The sequence below is a fragment of the Dasypus novemcinctus genome, chromosome 21, assembly GCF_030445035.2.
Source record: "Dasypus novemcinctus isolate mDasNov1 chromosome 21, mDasNov1.1.hap2, whole genome shotgun sequence".
Classification (NCBI taxonomy): Eukaryota; Metazoa; Chordata; class Mammalia; order Cingulata; family Dasypodidae; genus Dasypus; species Dasypus novemcinctus.
Window position 1 is genome coordinate 66,168,017 of NC_080693.1, and position 20,525 is coordinate 66,188,541.

At 34.8% G+C, this 20,525-nt stretch overlaps 1 protein-coding gene across 6 annotated transcripts in view; it reads right to left on the minus strand.

Annotated features, from left to right (window-relative positions):
• The window catches only part of CDC27 (cell division cycle 27), a 67,241-nt gene that overhangs the window by 23,166 nt on the left and 23,550 nt on the right, over positions 1-20,525 (minus strand). For all 6 annotated transcript variants that reach the window (XM_058284460.2, XM_004447121.3, XM_058284459.2 and 3 more), the window contains exons 3-11: positions 15,244-15,391; positions 12,996-13,121; positions 11,387-11,484; positions 10,008-10,162; positions 9,688-9,899; positions 8,398-8,512; positions 5,640-5,755; positions 1,318-1,417; positions 63-270 (exon numbers count right to left, since the gene is read on the minus strand). In XM_058284460.2, the coding sequence (XP_058140443.1) occupies positions 63-270; positions 1,318-1,417; positions 5,640-5,755; positions 8,398-8,512; positions 9,688-9,899; positions 10,008-10,162; positions 11,387-11,484; positions 12,996-13,121; positions 15,244-15,391 (1,278 nt within the window). The remainder of the gene's footprint in view (positions 1-62; positions 271-1,317; positions 1,418-5,639; positions 5,756-8,397; positions 8,513-9,687; positions 9,900-10,007; positions 10,163-11,386; positions 11,485-12,995; positions 13,122-15,243; positions 15,392-20,525) is intronic.

The following is a 20,525-nucleotide window of genomic DNA, read 5'->3' on the forward strand; positions in this document are numbered from 1 at the left end:
TTAAAGCGATAAGTGAACAATAAGGTAAACTGCAAAGAAGAAATTAAATATTTAAAACAGACCTGCTGCTGCTTTCTGTAGATTAAAAGCCTGGATCTGAGGTGTGATTGTAGATATTTTCCCTTCTGAAATGATGGAAGAGTCCAATTTTGTAATTTCCAGGCTATCATTTATGTTAGGTTGAGTTATTCCTCCTTTATTAGTTTTACTTTTTGTTTTTCTATTTGGGATTTTAGGTGGAAACTTCATTTTTAATTTTTTACTATTCTCCTGTTAAAAGGGGGAAAATCCCATTTATTATACCCACGTATTTTAGACTTCCCTTCAACCAATTCTCAAGTATTAGATATAAAATAAGTATATTGATTAATATACTTAATAAATATTAACCTATATTTTTCTAAGAAGAAATGGTATAAAAATAAAGCTCTTCAAAGTAATTTAAATTTAATTTAGAAAATAAATGGTATTAACTGACTACTACTAAGGTGAGTCAACATCAGGTGTTGCTCTTTTCTCAAAGTATATAATACTTTTATTAATTATTTGAAATTAAAATAGTTGGATGCAATACTAAGTGTCTCAGAGCATTATAACCAATGTTATAAAATTGTTGATCTGTTAAGTATCAAAGTTAAAGATTGCCCACAACATCTGTCAGCAAACCCAGAAAATTTACAAAAGGTATAAGGGGGCCTTTCAATTTTTAAAATTTAAAATTTTGAAATAATTAGACTCACAAGAAGTTGCAAAAATAGCAAGAGAATTACCATTTACCTAACTTAACTCAAATTCCCCCAATAACAACATCTGACATAACCATAGTACCTCATGAAATTCAGGAAACTGACATTGGTATAATATTACAAACTAAACTATAAGACCAAATAAGACTGAACTTATTTGGGATTCACCATTTTTCAAATCTACTCTTCCATGAAATTTTACCACATGTATGGATTTGAGTAATTAACCTCCATACTCAGGATACTGGTTTGTTCCATCACCACAAATTTCCTAGTTCTATTCTTTAATAGCCATACCTTCCCCCCAACCTGGTGACCACTGATCTATTCCTGGTGACCACTGATCTGTTCTCCATCACTATAATCTTGCCATTTTGAGGATATTATATAATATTTATTGAAGGACCATGAAAATTTATAAAAGTTTTAAGAAGACCCTTCAAATTAAAAAAAATTAATTCTAAATTATCTCTTAAAAGAAAGTAATCTATTAGTGATGGAGTCATTGATGACAGACATTGTAGAGTAGGAAACATTAAGTAAATGTGATACATAGACATCTTTAAATTACCTTGGTTGTGGAGCTGTCACTAGTAAAAAGTCGTGAACTTCTTCGAGGCAGTGCATTTGGGGGAGATGTGATAGTGGGGCTCAATACCTGAGGTGTTGTACTAAAAAAATATATAAAAGAATGCATTTATTTTTTATAGTTTATAAAGTTTATTGTTTCAATTCAGGTATATAAAAAAATACTCATTCATCATGTTTGTACTCTAAAGTTGATGAGTTTGGTCAGTCCTTTTCTCTTCCCTCCAGGATTTAAAGAAAAATTACTCTTGTTTCCTAAAATGGTAACAACTACAGCACAGATCCTCATTCTATCTGAAATTACGAATATGAATTTAGTATAATTCACATAAAAATTCTGGGTCAGTAAGTGGTAAAAACATTGATAAGTCAATTATCTCTAGTCCTCATTTGCAAGTCAGAGAAAAAGTAAAAGATAGCCAGACATGGATGTTCTAAATGTGGGATATTTGCCAACAAATATATACCAGTAGATCAATTGGTGTTTGGAAAGTTATTTCCCTGTAAATTCAAACAACTACATCAAGGTTTATTCTGTTTATAGCAAAATGATTCTAATAACTACTTGGATATATTTTTACTTTAAAGGCAAATACTAAGATGTAAGAATTCTAATCTTAGAAAGCAAGCACATTTAAAACCTGAATTATCTAATTGAGAGTGGTTAAGTCTATGAACTAAACTGTTGACAGTTTATACAGTTTATGGGAAAGCCTGCTAGTTACCTGTGTCTGGGACAAAGAGATGCTGACCAGCGAATAAAGAATGCCCAGGCCTGTCCTTAAACCTTTCAAAAGACAGAACTTCAATGTAGGGATTTCAGCAAGTGAGGTCATTTAGGTCAACAAGTCATTTTAAAAGACAATATCTTTTATTTTGTAGGAACATCTATGTGTCACTTATACTACAAATAATGGAATATACTTTAAGATTATCTAATTATAGAAATTAGGACAGTTCATAGGGAAGACAAGACTGAGAATATTGCTGAGATTGATTACCCTCACATAGACAAAAGGCTGCCAGAGGGTAAACAATCCTATAACTCTATTCATGCAGAGAATTATTATAGGAAGTCCTATAGTTAAGGTTCTGTTAGCTCCAAAGACCTATCTGACATAAGAAAAAAAGTGCCCAGTTTAATAGGTACCATAAAAATGAAGCAGGATACTGAGTTTGAAACAATGATCACATTATATGAATATGTATAAATGAATTATTACAATTGCATCCATTTAAGAGTTTGACAGTAAGCAAGTGTGCTCTAGCATCAGACTGCCTTGGTTTGAAATTAGGCTCCATCACTTACCAGCTTTGTGATTTTGAGCCAGTTATTTTAAACTCTTTTTAAAAACGTTTATGTAACTAGCATCTTTGTTTTGTGATTTTCTAATAAAAATATAAGGTTATGATAGCAAAAAAATACCATGGAAAGATCACAGAAATGAGTTTTACAGGATAATTTTTGAGGTGAATATGACGGCAAAAACTTTCTTGGATGATTTAGCTAAGAATACTATGCATTCTAATCATCTCTACAAAATAACAGTCTAAATAGTATGGAAATAACATGGGCCAGATTTATTCTCCCATCTTAAAAAAATAAGATACTGTACAAAATATATGACACAATCATTTTCAGACACTGAACAAGACAGCAAACATTTGAGGAGTTTTGAAGGAATGGTGCAGAAAAGGGGAATGCAAATATAGAGGCTTCTCTGTGCTAAGAAAATGCTATTACAAATTAAGGGATGCCAAGGTGGTTAAAATTTGCAGGGCAGAGTACCAGAGAGAAGAGAGGTACACACACACAAAGACCCTTTAAAGATTTGAAGTGTTGTTCCCTTAGCATCTTCAGCTGAAAACTGATATTTGCAGGTATGTGAAGAGACTATCTGAAGCCAAGAAAAGAACTTCTGGAAGAGAAAAGGCAAAACAATTCTTGGAACTCAGTCCAGCCTGGGAACAGTTCACATTTCTGATAGCCGGAGTGGAAAAACATCATAATAAATAGGTCACTGGTTAGAGTACTCTAAGAGTATTATATCAACAGTGGGGTAAAATCAGTTGTCCTGCCTAACAAAGTTTAAAAAGCAAGACCTGAAAGGATTAAATCCCACAATGAACTTAAAAATACTTAAAGGAATAAAAAAAAATCCAGTCCTCAACAACATAAAATTTACAATAACTGGATCAAATAAAATTAAAAAAAAAAAAAACAAAAAACAGGCATACAAAGTAGCAGAAAAATATCCATAATGAAATGAAATACCAATTAATAAAAATGGACCCAGAAATAACACAGTAACAGAATTAGTAGACAAGAACATTAAAAAAGCAACTATAAATATACTCCATATGTTAAAAAAAAGACGAAAACATGAGCATATTAGGAGGGAACCAAATCAAACTTCCAGGGATGGAAAATACAATGTCTGAGATGAAAAAATACACTGGATGAGATTAACAGCAGATTAGATACTGTGAAAGAAAAGATGAGTGAACTTAAAGACACTATCCAAAATGAAACAGAAAGGAAAAACACTGGAAATGAAAATGAACACACCATCAGTGAACTGTAGGACAAAGCAGTCTAACTAATATCCCAGTAACTGGAGTCTCAGAAGAAGAGAGAGGGATGTGGATGTGGATGGAAAAAAATATTTAAAGAAATAATGGCCAAAATTTAGCCAAATTTGATGAAAACTATGAATCCACAGACCGAAGAAGTTCAATGAATCCCAAAACCAAGAAACATAAAGAAAACTGTACTAGGGTACATCATAATCAAACTGCTTAAAACCAGCGATAAATCGGAAAAAAGAAACACATTACATAGAGAAGAACAAAGATGAGAATAACAGCAGACTTCTTGTCAGAAATAATGCAAGTTAGAAGACAGTTCAGTAACATTTTTAAAGGAAAAAACCTGTCACCTAGAATTCCATACCCAGTAAAAATATCTTTCAAAAACAAAGATGAAAAAGACTTTTTCTGACATACAAAAACTGAAAGAATTCATTACCAGCAGACCTGGACTACAAGAAATATTAAAGAAAGTCCTTCAGGCTGAAGGAAAATGATACAAGATTGAAATCTGTATCTACAGAGAGAAATAAAGAACATCAAAAATAGAAAGTATGTGGGTAAATATAAAACAGGTTTCTTTTTCTTATTTAAAAAATCTCTATAAAAGATAACTGTTTACAGCAGAAACAGCAATGCACTATGGAGTTTATAAATATGTAGAAGTGAAATATATGACAAAGGCAGCATAAAGACTGGAGAGGAGTATAGAAGTATTCTAGTTTAAGGTTTTATATGTCAAGTGATACTATTTAAAGGCAGACTTTGATACTCCAAAGACGTATATTATAAACCCTAAAGTGACCTCTAAAAAGACAAAACAAAAATAATTGCTAATAAGGCTTGAAGTAGATAAAATGGAATCACTTCAAAGAGCATAATATTATCAATAGCTGATGCTTATTACAGCTTGTATATTTGTTTAAAGTGAAATGTATATAATTCAGTAGAATTATGTTTACATAGTCTTTAGGATTAGGATTACTCAGCCTATATGATATTGCTCTGCAGGAGACCTCGGGACCCTTTTAATAGAGTCCAAGATAATCACTGTCATCTGTTAGCACTCATGAAAAGACTTACCATCCTAGCATTATAGAAATATTTAGCCCTTTTACATAGTCAAGGAATATGCACTTTTGCATCTGTTTTAAGACTTAACATTATATGGTTACTAATTTAGGAGGCTAAATTGTATCTTTTTAATATTATTAGCTATAATTTATTTTTCAGCCCTTGAATAGGAAAATAAATCCTATAAATAATACCATCTCTGTGTAGAAATGGACTCAGTATTTGAAGATTTATTGGAAAATTAATTTTATGATCTGGTTATAGAGGGAGGGGTCAAATAAAATGTATTTGTAGTTGACCTATAGAGAGGGTCATATGTATAAAAAGAAAAGTACTTCGGAGGAGTGTTTAGAATTTTTAGTTTAAACAAATTTGTGAGGCAATTAGATTAAACTAAAATGATATTTTAGTTAATTCTTTTCTTGATTTGCATTATAATACTTAACTAAAAATTATAGTAGTCTTCATATTAAGTTAGAAATTTCAAAGTTCACATACACAAAAACTATAATACTCATTATAAAGTTCATGGGAGAGTCAAAACCTGCCTATATGAAGAAGTAGAAAGAATCAATTTTACAGCAAGAAAAAAAAGGGAGAGTTTAGTTAAACAATGTTAAATAATGATACCATAATAAATACCTTGTTTGTGGGCCAGAACTTTGTGTTTGTGCAACAAGAACTGGAGTTACCTCTCGACTGTTTCCACTCTGTGAGAAGACAGACTTTGTTCCAGTTTGGCCGATTCTGGCAACAGACTATAAAACACGGAAGTTTAAGGTTTGTGAGTTAAAATGCACTGTAAATGAAAAAAGACACCATAACTCTCCCTTCTGCATTCTCTCAAAGATTTCAACATATACCTCATATGTTTCAACATATACCCTCATCTTTAAACCAAAACTATTAATAAGTCATTATTTATCGAGTATGAATAACATTGTTATTTTAATCTCAGAATATTTTTATTTCTTTATACTGTCCTTTCATATTTCACTTAAGTTTCAAAGCAAAGGCTCAAAATTCTCATAAGCTATTATCTACATCTGATTGTGATCATCCTTCATTTATTATATACCTTCTATGTGTGGGGCTAAGGAATAGTGAACCCTAGACAATGGAGATAAAATGAGTTTTAAGACAGCTATTAATCTCAAGATTTATGATTTATTTAGTATACATTAAAAACAACACTAAGTAAGATTTTACACCCCTTTGGCAATTAGTAATTTCTATAGAAGTTCAAGACTTGAAGGTGATGGCAAAAGTCATCTAGTTACTTTATAAATTTTAAGGACTTTGCTCCTAGACTTAATATTTCTTTTCTAGTATTTCCATTCTTTCATTAATTGTCTTTGCTCCCTCGAAGAAAAAAAATCTTGCTTGCCCCTTCTGAGTTCTCTATTTTCACCACTTACCTTTTAAAAGTGACTTATGGCTGTTGCCACCAGTGGATATTTTTTACTTTTTTTTTTTTTACCACCAGATAATTTTCTTTGAAATTTACTGTTTCTGATATTCATTGTTTGTAATTATCAAATAACTCATTACTAAATCACTATTAATCACTTTCTCATCTGATCTTACCTCAACATCACTGAAAGCCCTTCTTTTTTGAAACTTTGTATAACTTCTGAAATAGTGTAGAATCTTGATTGTGTGTCTTACCATTTTATTTGCTGTCCCCTCTTCCTTCCACTGTTTTTAATTTAAGTACACTCTGTGTTATTAGCTTACTCTCTTTCCCTAGGCAATCCTGGACCACTTTAACAGCTTCAGTTATTATATCTATTGCCAGATCCTTTCTGCTATCACTATTCACTGAATATTTTCACCTGATTTACCACCAATTCTTAAACTCCATAATCCTGCTTCCACCTGCCCCCAAATGGTACCTCTCCATTCATCCATTTCGACCCCTTCATGAGACAAAACTTGAAATTAACTGTGGCACTTCCTCATTTATTAAAAACCTGTCTTATACACTCATTACTCAGTTTGATATTTTTAGTCGATACTCCATGCAGACCTGCAAGTGCAGCTTTTCTGTGAATATCTTATAATAGGGTAAGAGGGGAACTAAGGCAGAAGAGGATAAGACAGCAAATGGCTTTTCTTTTTCCTTTTAGGAGGTACCAGAGATTGAACCCAGGACCTCATATATGGGAAGCAGGCATTCAACCACTGAGCTACATCCATTTCCCAATGAGAGTAGGTTTTTTTTTGTTTGTTTGTTTTTAGAAGGTACTGTGGTCGAACCCAGGAACTCGTACATGGAATGCAGGTGCTCAACCACTTGAGTTACATCTGCTCCCCAGCAAGTGGCTTTTATTATTGGGGCACTGAAATCCTGTATCTGTCTGATGGCCTAACTTGTTCTTGGTTGCTATAGTCTACTGAGGTTTTCATCTAGTATGTTAACTATCATTCTTCTTTGTCTTCTTATAACTACAATAAACTAATTTCCACAATTATACTTCATGCCCACATCAATAAAGCAGCAGGTAGTTCCCAACTTTTAAAATTCAGGTTTAAAACAATCTACACATAAACTACTCTGCAACTCCTTTTTACTACTCTTGGAGTTCCTATTGTCACTTGTTTAGGAGTAGAAGAAAAGATATTTTAAACAAGAGAAAACAAAAACCAGAAACATATCTCTTGGAGGGTAAAGGGGATATTAGTCATTTCCATACTAGTGTGACTTAATTAGCTTCCATTTTTTGAACACCCATTAGGCTCTAGACATGGCAATAGGCAGTTACATATATAACCTAATTTAATTCTCACAGAAGATACAATGTCAGATATGCTTTAAACAAATAGCACTTTGGCCTCTATTGCCATAAACCTTCAAAAGGGGCATAAAAATAACCTTATGAAACTTGTTGCAGTATTTAGTACAAAAATACTGTCAAATATTTTTCATTTTTTTAACACACTATCTCTATGCAGATCTACCATAAAAATTTTAATAACAGAAAGTTGGCTTTACTTGAGCAAATTTTTTTCATGTTATTATTAGTACTATTCAAAAATCATACATGCATAGTGGTAGGGACAAGTGAAAACTGTGGCAGATATAATTTGTGTTATTTGTATTCAAGGTGACAGAAAACATTTTATTAATAAAGGAAACAAAGTAAAAATCTCCTTTAGCTAAGTGCCTAAATAAACTAGACTTGTGAGTTATAATCTTACTTGGGAAAAAAAAAAGAGTTTTATTTCTTAAGATAAAAGGAGGCTATGACAATGATGATCTACATTTAGATCAACGACCCTAAGACTCTAAGGCAAAAGCAGTTACATAAGGTTAGATTCTCTCTGAAATGAACTAAAGACTGGATTTTTAAACGAGTTTCTCTTATCCATATGAAATTGCATTTTGAATGGAAAATACCTTCTTTGAAGGGGCTCCGGTAGATGGCACGTCAATTACAGAAGGTGTATTAGTGTAGTTTTGTAAATAGGATCCATCTCCAGGACTTGGGGTTTCTAATGGCAAAATCCCAAAACTGAGAAGAGGTTGAAATCAAGGTGTCAAAAAGTCATCAAGGCATATATAAAGCAGCAGTATACTTAAATTAGAAGGTCTAAAAGGAAGAGAATGGCAAATCAGTCTTGGGGGCAGTGAGGATCTAAGGGGCAGATTAAAAATAAACTGTGACTGCAGACTCTCCCACCCACATAACTAAGATTTTAAATTAAAGAAAACAAGGAACTACAACTGAGCAACAACTACTCATCTCAGGAGATTTTATTAGAAATACAGAAGAGTGGCTTTATAAAGTAAGATTCAAAATGATCAAATTATTTCAAATTTGTGAAACATGATTTAGACATGATAATGGAGAAAATGTCTCTAGAGGCCACTGAATTATCCAATGGTTTCTAGAGCTATTATCTGTGGATCCAATGAATTGTTGTAATCTCAGTCATGCTATTTTAATAGCTCTCTGGCCCAGAACCCAATTCATAGAGGCTCTTCTAGCATACAATTTTTTATATTGATACTTCTGGATACTTATCCTCTGGGTTGGATTTCTTTATTTTTATACAAATATACTTCTAGTAATTTTGACAAAATATCTTATATTGATAGGTGTCAATCCTTTATGTTGCTCTGATTTCATCATAAGCACACCAACATTTCAAGGGGTTCATTGTACCCACGATGCACAGCCATAAAGACAGTATCTTTTAATGTACACACTAGCTGAAAAGGCATGAATATATATATATATATATATATATATTTTTTTTTTTAGCGGTACCAGGGACTGAACCCAGGACCTCATACATGGGAAGCAGGCACTCAGTCACCAAGCTACATTCGCTCCCCAATGAGAGTGGGTTCTTTTGTTTGTTTTTAAGGGTACCAGGGATTGAACCTGGATCGTACACGGGAAGCAGGAACTCAACTGCTTGAACTACTCTGCTCCCTGAATAGGCATATTCAAGAATTTTAAAAATTCACCCAATATGTAACATTAAATTTTTATATATACTATACTTCTTTTATTTTACTTTCTGAAAACAGAATAGGTTCAGTATAGACCAATTAAATGTCTCAATTTCCATAGTGATTTAGGAAGTTGCTGTTCAGATTAATTAATTACTAATTAATACAAACTGATATTAGATTGTTTAATATTGTAGCACAGTTTAAAGTATCTTCTGTTCGTCTTACCTTGGGGTTAATGGACTAAGAGCAGCTGGCCCTCCTAATAAACTTCGACCAGTTTTTGGTTTATTTTGAACCTGTTTAGATAATATAGAAGTTCCTGTTCCAAGAGGGACAGTGTCTGGTGAAATTACAGCTGAATCAATATAAGATACTGAGGAATCTGTATTCAAGGAGTACTTCGAATTGGAAGATTCTAAATTCAGTCTGTTTAATTCCTGAAACAAAAAATTTCTACCATGTCATTTATGATACATGATATATTAGTTCAGATCATTCTTACTGGTTTTTATAATTTTCTGAACATTAGAGTATGAAAAACTTACAATTGTGTCCTGAGGTGTTTCTGTAAGAACTGTCTCAGGCTGTCTGTGAGATAAACTATGATTAGATACTAGTGTTGTGCACGAGTTGGGCAGACAGTTGCTAAAGTTCTGTAAAGATGTTAATTTAAATGTTTGATCAGGATCTGGCTTTTCACCTGTGAAGACAAAAAGGATATTTTCTTCTGAGGAAATTAGGATTAATTTTGTTGCAAGTATGTATAAAACTGATGAAATAAGGCCTTCCCAGAGTTTTAAAAATTCTGTCCATTTCTACTGATCACATTTGCCAAAAGCCCATCCATCAGCTTATGGTAAAAATTTCCTAAGATAGCGGAAGTGGATCTGGCTCAATGGATAGAGCCTCCGCCTACCACATGGGAGGTCCAGGGTTCAAACCCAGGGCCTCCTGACCTGTGTGGATCTGGCCCATGCGCAGTGCCGATGTGCGCAAGGAGTGCCCTGCCACGCAGGGGTGTCCCCCCATAGGGGAGCCCCACGCACAAGGAGTGCACCCCATAAGGAGAGCTGCCCAGTGCGAAAAAAGTGCAGCCTGCCCAGGAGTGGCGCCGCACACATGGAGAGCTGACACAGCAAGATGATGCAAAATAAGATTCCCGGTGCCACTGACAAGAATACAAGCAGACACAGAAGAACACACAGTGAATGGACACAGAGAGCTGACAATGGGGGAGCAGGGAAAGGGAGAGAAATAAAAATAAATAAATAAATCTTAAAAAAAAAAATTTCCTAAGATAAAGATGTAGATTTAGGAAATATTTAAATACTGTTTAATAACCCATAGGAAAATGTACATCTCTGTGTTAGTTTTAAAAGCAGAAAGCAATTCTCATTTTTCTCAAGACAAGGAGTGGAGTTAGGGAGTTGAAATCCCATAGATATTCCAGTGAAATTTTAAGGACTTCCAAGTATATAGAGATAACAATGTTTAAAAATAGTCCTTTATGCATCCCAAAGTATATACACTGAGACATTCTCTCAATACTGTTTAGCCTTGTTCGTGTAACAGTTCCTGCTACAAGCATTCTATTACTTTCTTTTGAAAGTTCTTATTCAGAGAAGAAAGCTATTTTGGCTAGTGCTATTCTCACAACAGAACTCATTCTAGAGGACATAAGATATTTAAGCCTGATTGGCTAAACAGAAGAAACTTCTGAATTTAATCCTTGTGATTCAGTAAAGAAAAGTCACATTCCTGAAACATGATCCTAACTTAATTCTTACTCTCAATTTTAACAGCCCTTAACCTTTGAAAAATCCTTTTCTTGCAAACAGTGATTTGTATTACTCTCCAAAAATTAAGTAGGAAAAAAAAAAGAAGAAATGGGGGAACCCTCCTCCCACCTCCTGTACAAACCTACCTATTTCACATAATGATTCAAAGGGGGACCAGAGGAAAGGATTTAAACTAAGGCTCTTTTGGTAACATTCTGATCCTTTGGCAAGCCGATCTGTCTTGCTGTAGAGAAAAACAAATAGATTAAACAAGCTAGATTACCCAGAACATTCATTATAAAGAAAATTTTGGGAATTAGATGAGTCTTACTTAGGTTCTGAGAGCATTCTCACTGATGTTTCCCTCAATTATCTATTTCCCCCTCTTAGCATCCTAAATAATAATCACTATCATTTAGGACATTATAAGCCAAAAGTCAGGAGAAAGCACACAGAACATTAACTGGAATAAATGCTAACAAAATAAACTATCATTGCCTTCTTGAATATTACCACTGCTTTAAATTCACTGTTAGACAGTTACTGAATAAGATATGGAAAACATCCAAATTCTTAATTTCTAATAAAACATCCTAGTAGTAATTATGAAAGTGACCTAAAATGTTTTTAATATAGTACATTTAAAGGATCAGATTTTCTAACAAAGTAGAAATGCCTTCCATTCTATTATATTCCTCCTACTCCTACTCTACTATAAATCTTTGAGGACAATGCCTTTGAGTTATCTTTATATTCCAAGTGCCAATTACTGTGTCTCAGTCAAATTGGGAGATAGATCTCAAAATTTCTTGAATAAATGACAAGAATCATAATTGTATGAACCAAATAGCATTATTCTCAGTTGTTTTCTTAAGATATACAAAGATCTTGATATTACAGCTTTTTTAGTCTTGTTACCAAAAGCAGTATCAATGGCTAGGCATACTTCTACCACATCTGAAAATAAGCACCCAAATTTAGCCAAATAATTTATTCTAGTCATTTTCCAGGATTTTTAAAAACCATATTCAAATTGGCTTCAGTTTATCTTAAAATGATGCTAGTCTGCTTCTTTCTATAAACAGTTCTCAATCATGTTTCCCCTGATACCTTTTACTCATATTGTTCATAACTGCTGGGCAGTTAGGAGCAATTTTTGCTATGCTAATTATATCTCCATTCTCTACATGCCAAATTAAAAAGTATTTCAGAATGAAAACAAGTGAACATGTTGTTAGTTATAATTTTGGATTCATATTCATCTCACTTACTTTTAAGAAAGTAAATTATTTGCAAACTCACTATTATTTTCACTACCACTTTTGGAAATTTTTTCCGACATGCCTAAAAATCATTACGGCATACCAGATAAGAAATGCTATTCTCCATTATTGAAACTTTTATTTGAGGCTCTTTCTAAGGAGTAGCAGTGATATTTAATACAGAAAAACAACTTCACTTTTTTCCCCCCTTAAGTGGGTCACCTGGTGAATAACCAGTATTACGTGCCCTCAGTTGTTAGGCTGTACTGCTGTAGTTATTATCATTAAGGCTAAATGGAGAGTCAAAAATGGGACCAACATCCCTACTCTTTTACGGTTTTTTGTTTTTGTTTTCTTTTATGGTTTAACAAGATCATGGAACCAAAAGATTGTATAATTATTTAGCCAATTTGATAAACGCATGTGTTTAAAGCTACAGATCATACAAAAAATTGGAAACAATTTTCCTGTAGTTTGAATCATTCTTACTCACCAATATACATGTCCCAACAATGAAAGAGTAAAGCAAGCTGAATCACCAAACTCAGTAACAATATCATCATGGCTTTTCTGCTTATTTAATACTCCACCAGATAAGATCTGTTCTCCTTCTGCAAGCCTTTAAAATACAAATTTACAGGTTTTTAAAAATCAGTATAAACCAATATGTGCAAAGACATCCTTCATTATCAATGTACCTCTAATTATGGAGATAGATAAAAGTAAAAAGTTCACAGTACTTTCAGAATAATGGTAAACATGTATTTAGAATCATTTGGGAAACAAGGAATTTATGATCTTAAAATTCCAGTTTTACCATTAAAAATAGAACCAGTTAATCTTTTTTAGTACAAATTTATCTGAGCAGCAGGAAGAAGGCTAAATAGTGTGGAGAAAAGGATACGAAAGAATGTAGTGGTCCTTCTAGTTCTATAATTCCTTGATAAGAAACTGTAAATACATTAAAAAGACTAAAATATTTGATTAAAAATTGCATATTTACTGGTCTCAGTCATTTTAGGATTTTTATAAATAAAACTTGAATAGCACTTTATTTCTTTTTATCTGTTAATTACCTTTTCTTGATATAGAAAACCACAAATTTGGGAAGTGGATTTGGCTCGAAGGATAGAGCGTCCGCCTACCACATGGGAGGTCCAGGGTTCAAACCCAGGGCCTCCTTGACCCATGTGGTGAGATGGTCAACGCGCAGTGCTGATGTGTGCAAGGAGTGCTGTGCCATGCAGGGGTGTCCCCCGCATAGGGGAGCCCCATGTGCAAGGAGTACTCCTGTAAGGAGAGCCACTCTATGTGAAAAAAGTGAAGCCTATCCAGGAGTGGCACCGCACACATGGAGAGCTGACACAGCAAGATGACGCAACAAAAAAAAGAGAAAGATTCCCAGTGCCGCTGACAAGAATACAAACAGACTGAGAACACACAGCGAATGAACACAGAGAGCAGACAATTGGGGGTGGAGAGGAGAGAAAAAAAAAACCTTAAAAAAAAAAAATCATAAACTTGTTCCCCAAATGAAAAAAATTTGCCTGATTTCACTATATACTTTTAGCATATCAGAGTTACAATAGTTCATGTTTAAAAACAAATCATGGAAAAAAGACAACAAAGAAACAACAACAAAAAACAAACAGAAAAAAACAACAAAAGAAAACAAATCATGGGGAGCAGATGTGGCTCCCCATGTGGTTGAGCACCTGCTTCTCACATGGGAGGTTCCAGGCCCCTATGGGGGCGGGGGGGAACTCTCAAGTAAGTTTATACAGCCTATCCTGGCCATAAAAGGTGATAACTAAAGTCCTTTTACTGTCTGTGGGATTTAAAAAATATAGACTTACAAATAAGGTAAAAATGTCTAATGTAAGAACTGGCTAGAGAAACTAACTGGTAAATTAAATAAGAAGGTAGATTTTAAAAAATTTAACATTAGAATCTTTGGAGTTTAAAAATAGTTTAATAATAAACATCTCAGAATTTTATAGGTATTTTAGCTAACTTTACTTTAAAAGTCATCAATTAGTCATTGGACAAATAAGTTATTTTTCAGTCTAAGGAGACTTATTTGTATCCTCACTAGATACCTACAAACTAAATACGCACACAGGCTTTTTACAAATACCTGTTTAGTAGCTTTTACCATTATTCCATTTCATATAACATAGAAAAGAGTTTAACGGAACTTAATTACCTCTGCCTCTAGCTGCCTCCAGTTTCAGAATAGGCTCCGTTGACTTGGTTTAGTTAAAATGTGCAAAAGAACTGCTCCCTGAACCTACCCCTTTCAAAGGCTAGAGTAGTAGTTCCCAATAGATCGAAGAAAGGACATTCTTAATTACACTAATATCTATCATACACTGCTGAGGGGGCATTAATCTCAGGTGATCTGGTAAATTTTCAGGCTTATTCTAGTTGGTCTAATACTGAAAGCAGAGGAAAGGAAATACCATTTATGATCACTTTAGGAACTGAAGGGAATTAGTTTTAACTTAAGTTTCTTCATAGTTAAATTCTATTGTTAATTATCATAACAATGAAATCTTTCCACAACAAAAATAATAATGCCTCTGGCAAAAGTGTAAACATTTCAAATGTTATTGAAATAGAGTCCTATGAAAAAAGAGAGTGAAAGGAAGTCAATTGAGTTTAATCTGTCAAAGGAATTTTTATCCAAATTCTACAGCATAAATAGAATCAAATTTGCTAGAAAAGATTTAAAAACTTACTTGCTGAGATCAACACAACACTTTGCAAGCAGGTATTTACATTGTGGTGTAGTACAACTGTGTCCTTTCAAGAGTCTATATGCTTTATATGCCTTTCCTGAGCGGTAATAACAAGTCGCCAGTAAAAACAAAGCTTCTTCTGAGTGTACTAAGGACATTAAAAAAAAAAAAAAAGAGTTGGGCATTGTTCAGTTGTTGAATGATCATTGTTTATCTGGCAATAAACAAATTTAGCAACAAAAAATTTAGACATCTTAACAGAAAACAATCATTTATTAATCCAAGTTTAAATTAAGGGGAAATATTGTGCTGATAGAAAAGTCATTCCTTGTAAGTCCTTTAAAAAAATCAAAACACAAACATGCAAACAAACACCTCTTTAAATAGGGTACCAGTAAAGTATCTTGATTTTTATGTCATATTTTTCTAATAGAACTTTTGGGAGACCAGAAGTCAAATGTCATTAGAGAGGAAAAAAGAGGGTTATAAATGTAATTAACAATCTGAAAGTAATTTCCACTCAAAAAAATTATTAAAAAAAAAACAAACACATTTTTCTCTCATGCCAAATATAAACTAAATTACATTCAAGGTAATTTAAGATAAAGAAAAGAAATTCTAAATTGTGAATATGCACATAATTTTAACATTCAGTTGACAGACTTGAAATCTGTACAATAACAATAAATTGTTCTCCAGTGGTAAAAGCTCATCGTTCATCAACCTGTGCCCTATTTTTTTAACGTTTATTTTGAACTAATTTCAAACTTAGACAACTGCAGAAATAATACTAATGCCTTCTAGAACTCCAACAAAACCCCCATCCAGACTTCCAGATACTAAGATCCACCAACTTTCAACATTTTGCCACATTTGCCCTATCATTTTATCTATTTTCGGAATATTTGAGAGTAGGATGTATACATTTTCTCCTATTTTTTACATTAGGAAATGCCCCCCTCCCTTAGTTAATGAAATGTGGCATTCCCCCCTTATCTGCTCTCTCTCTCTCCAAAACTGAACACCACTGGATTTCTATTCTCATAATCCCACAACCATTTGGATACAAGCTTATAGAGGCAACAACAAAGGGGATAGAAAAATAGATGAAACACCACAAGCCTGTGCTTCTAAAAATGGATTATGGCAGTGGACTGAGGGATATTCTAAGCCAGTGTTCTCAGAGTGTAATCCTGGACCACCACTGGCATGATTTTAGAATTTGTTGGAAATGCAAATTCTTGGGCCCTACCCTAGACCTACTAAATCAAAAACTCTGGAAGAAATAGGGATGAGCAATCTGTGTTGTAAAGAAACCCTCCAGACATACCAGTGTGTCAAGCCCTCAGTGAAGATGCAAGTAACTATGAATCTTGTCCTTCAAGGAGTGAAGCCTGGTGGTCTCCATGGGCCCGAAGGGGAAGGGGAGGGAGGAATGCAACAGATGGAACAGGGAGCATTTTGGGGGTGATGGAAGTGTTCTGCATGATCTTGCAACAATGGATACTGGCCACGTTAAATTTTATCAGATTTTATAAAAGTATATGGTCCAAAATGTAAACCATAATGTGAACCACTGACAATGGTTAGTAGCTATGTTCAATATTTGTGCATCAATTGTAACAAGTGTACCATCCACACATAAATGTTATTGATGGGGGAAAGGACAAGGGGGGAGGATGTTGGGTATATGGGAATCCCCTGTATTCTGTACCTGACTCTAGTGTGACCTAAATCTTCTTTGAAGAAAAAAAGAAAAAGAAAAAAAATAAAAAATAAAAGACACTGGGGCAATAAATGGAAGAAAATATCACCGTACAAAGAGGACAACAGTCTTACTGTGATGGAAGGCAAAATGTCAAAAAAAGTTTTTTCCTTTAAATATTTTTTCATTATTTTTTAATATCCCAATTACAAAAATATTTTATTTTTACTTTTTATTAATTTTTCCTGTATTTTACTTCTTATATATAAAACTATCATTACTATTTCATTTTCTTAATAATTGTATGTAGCTATTTTATTGGTTTCATTTTTGAAGAGGTTTTGGATCACAGAAGGGTTACAACTGTGGTAGGGGAGGATCATTGGTGTGGGGAGTCAGTGAGGGGGGATACATGGGAGGAAGTTCACCTTGGTATACATATAAGGCAATATAAATGTGTTCAAATGTTCATGGGGCATTGTCACGGTGCAGGGAGATTCATACCATAACCAAAAGAGTATCAAATTCCCATCCAGGAAGCTCTGCCACATTTTCTAATGGAACAATAAGAATGCTCCAAGTACAGGGACAATGACTTGGGAAGGAGGATGGTCCATTGAAAAACCTTTAATATTGATGACTATGCTTATGAGCCTTTGCTCTTGAAATGGAAACCTAGCCTAGTGACCTGGTGTATCTAAGAATTACCAAATGGGAGCCTCCTTGTTGCTTAAACGTGGCCCCTCTCTAAGCCAAACTCAGCATAAAAAAGCAGTAACTTCCCCCCAGCATGGGAAATGACTCCTGGGGATGATCTTCCCTGGCACCGAGAGAGTGCTACCAAGTACCAATAAGCAATGCATCGGGGGGGGGGGGGGGGGGGGGGGGGGCAGGGAAAGACCTTGACCAAAAAGGGGAAAAGCTAAAGAGAAATGAGTTTCTATGGCTAAGAGACTTAAAAGTGAGTCGGGAGGCCATCCCAGAGGTAGCACTCATATACATCTCAACAGGATCTCATTGACAGCCAAAGTAGATACTATTCCAAACAGCAAATCTCTCAGGGATATGGAGACATCCAGGCACTGTAGTCAGGGCAGATAGCTCAGGAATTTGCCAGTGGACCCTAATCTGGTATTTATGCTCCACAGTGTGACAGAGTTAGACTCAGCAGTGGTTTCTCTATGCATGACTCTTGTCCCTTCTATTTGAACCTATAATTAGTACTAGAGTTGGTAGGGGTATAGACTGTCCATGTGCCAGTTGAGCCCTGAATCTCAACAGAGTTCCAACATCTACTCTCCAGTTTGATGGACTCACCCAGGACAATTAACTGGGAGGAGATGATGGACAAACAACATACTTAGGAACTGAAAGTGCCTACAACTTCAAGCAAGAAAGTCCCATCCATAGGATGTATGGGATTGAAGCCCCCCTCAATTAATGGTGGAGTGGGATCACCATCCCAGAGTCCTCAGGATTGGGAAATGAAGTACAGACTAAAATAAACTTATTAGTATTCTACTATAGACTTATTGTGATTCTAGCAATGGAAGAAATACCATTGTTATGGAGACAGTGACCCAAGGATGTTCTGGGGTTAGCGAGAGTGAAAAACAGGTGTAATACGGGGCATTTTCAGGACTTGGAATCATCCTGAATGACATTACAATGACAGATACAGGCCATTATATATCTAGCCATAACCTACAGCGTCAAATGGGAGAAAGTGTAAACTACAATGTAAACCATAATCCACACTTAGTGGCAATGCTCCAAAATGTGTTTATCAATTGCAATGAATGTACCACACTGATAAAGATGTTGCTAATGTGGGAAAATGTGGGAGGTATGGGGAGTAGGGCATATGGGAACCCCCTATATAGTCTCTGTAATATTTATGTAATCAAAGCATCTTTTAAAAAATAAAAAAGGTAAAAAAAATGAAACTCTCCAGATTCTGATGCATGCTAACATTTGAGAAAAACTGTCACAAAGTACAGGATAAACTTGTACATTTTCCTGAAAAGCTGAGTTCATTCAAAAGAATTGGGATAAAAAAGCAGTAAGAAAGTTTACTCTTATAAGATTTTTGTCATATATATATGAAAGCGAAAAAACAAAAGAAGTGATGCCATCAAGACGGCAGAATGAGATGCTCCAGGGCTCTGTCTCTCCACAGAATTTTTAAATAACAAGCAAAAACTGGCATAACCGTATTCCTCAGAGCTCCAGAAAATGGTTATAGGGTTTCAGTTAACTGGGCAAGCAACAAATGAAGAAAAAGGCAACTTAAAATTGGTAGGAAAAACTCATCATGCTGTTGCTGATCCTTCTGCTATCCCCTCCCTGGCTCATACACAGCCAGCCCCTGCTCTTAGTGCAGGTTTCTGGTCTTGGTTCTGGAGGGAATAGAGTTCCCCTGGGTATACATATAAGGCATATATGCATACTGGGGTGCATATATGTTGGCACTAATCTGTTTAGTGGCAATCTGAAAGACTTAACCAGGATGTTTGTCTCTGGATTGCTGTCGCAGAACTTGTCCTGCACACAGAAGTGGCTTGTGAGGCAGCTAAATCAGTATAAGAAAATTAAATTGCATCAGCCAGGGGCAAAGGAATATAGCCTTTAACACATACAAAAAAGTGCCTTGGATAAGTAGGAAAAACTATTTCTGAGGTGAAAGAGGCATATGGACCTATGTAAATGTGGAACTCCTAAATTCACAAGCCCAGGACAAGTGCAAGTTCAGAAAAGACTAGAGAAGACGCTATGCTTCCACCTCAGGATTCTTCAGGTTCACTATTAGGACAGAATCAACAAAGACTGGAAAGGCAGTTTTTGTATTTTTGTTGTTGTTGTTAGCTTCTGGCATTCAAGAAAATCTCTGTCATAACACTAGTTGGATACAAACTTAAGAAACAGACACCTTGGAGATTAAATTCCAGAATATACACATTAATATATCAAAATGCCCAGTGTGCAACAAAAGATTACAAGACATACAAAGAAACAGGAAATGATGGTCCATACAAAGGAGCAAGATGAAACATCAAAAACCATTTACAAAGAGGCCAGACTTTGGACATACCAGACAAAAACTTTAAAAAATATCATCTTGGGGAGCAGGTGAAGTTCAGTGGTTTGAACACCCACTTCCCAAGTATGAGGTCCTGGGTTCAATTCCTGGTACCTCCTAAATAAATAAATAATCTTAAAATATTTATTTTAAGAAATAAAAAAAGAGCTAAAGGAAAACAAGGACAAGGAACTGGTAGTGGATGTGGCTCAGGTGACATAGCTTTTGCCTACCATATGCGAGGACTTGGATTCGATCCCTGGGGCCTCCTGGTGAAAAAGAAGAGAAAGTGTGCCCATGCAGTGAGCCAGTGCCCAAGCGAGTGCCTGCATGGTGAGGGCAAGTGCCCGTGCAAGTGCCTGTGTGGTGAGCACAAGTGCCCCCATGGTGAGCCAGTGCCTGCACAAGTGAGTCATGCGGCAAGATGATGACGCATCAAAAGAGAGACAAGGGGAGAGTCAAGGTGAAGCACAGCAGAAACCAGGAACTGAGGTGGCA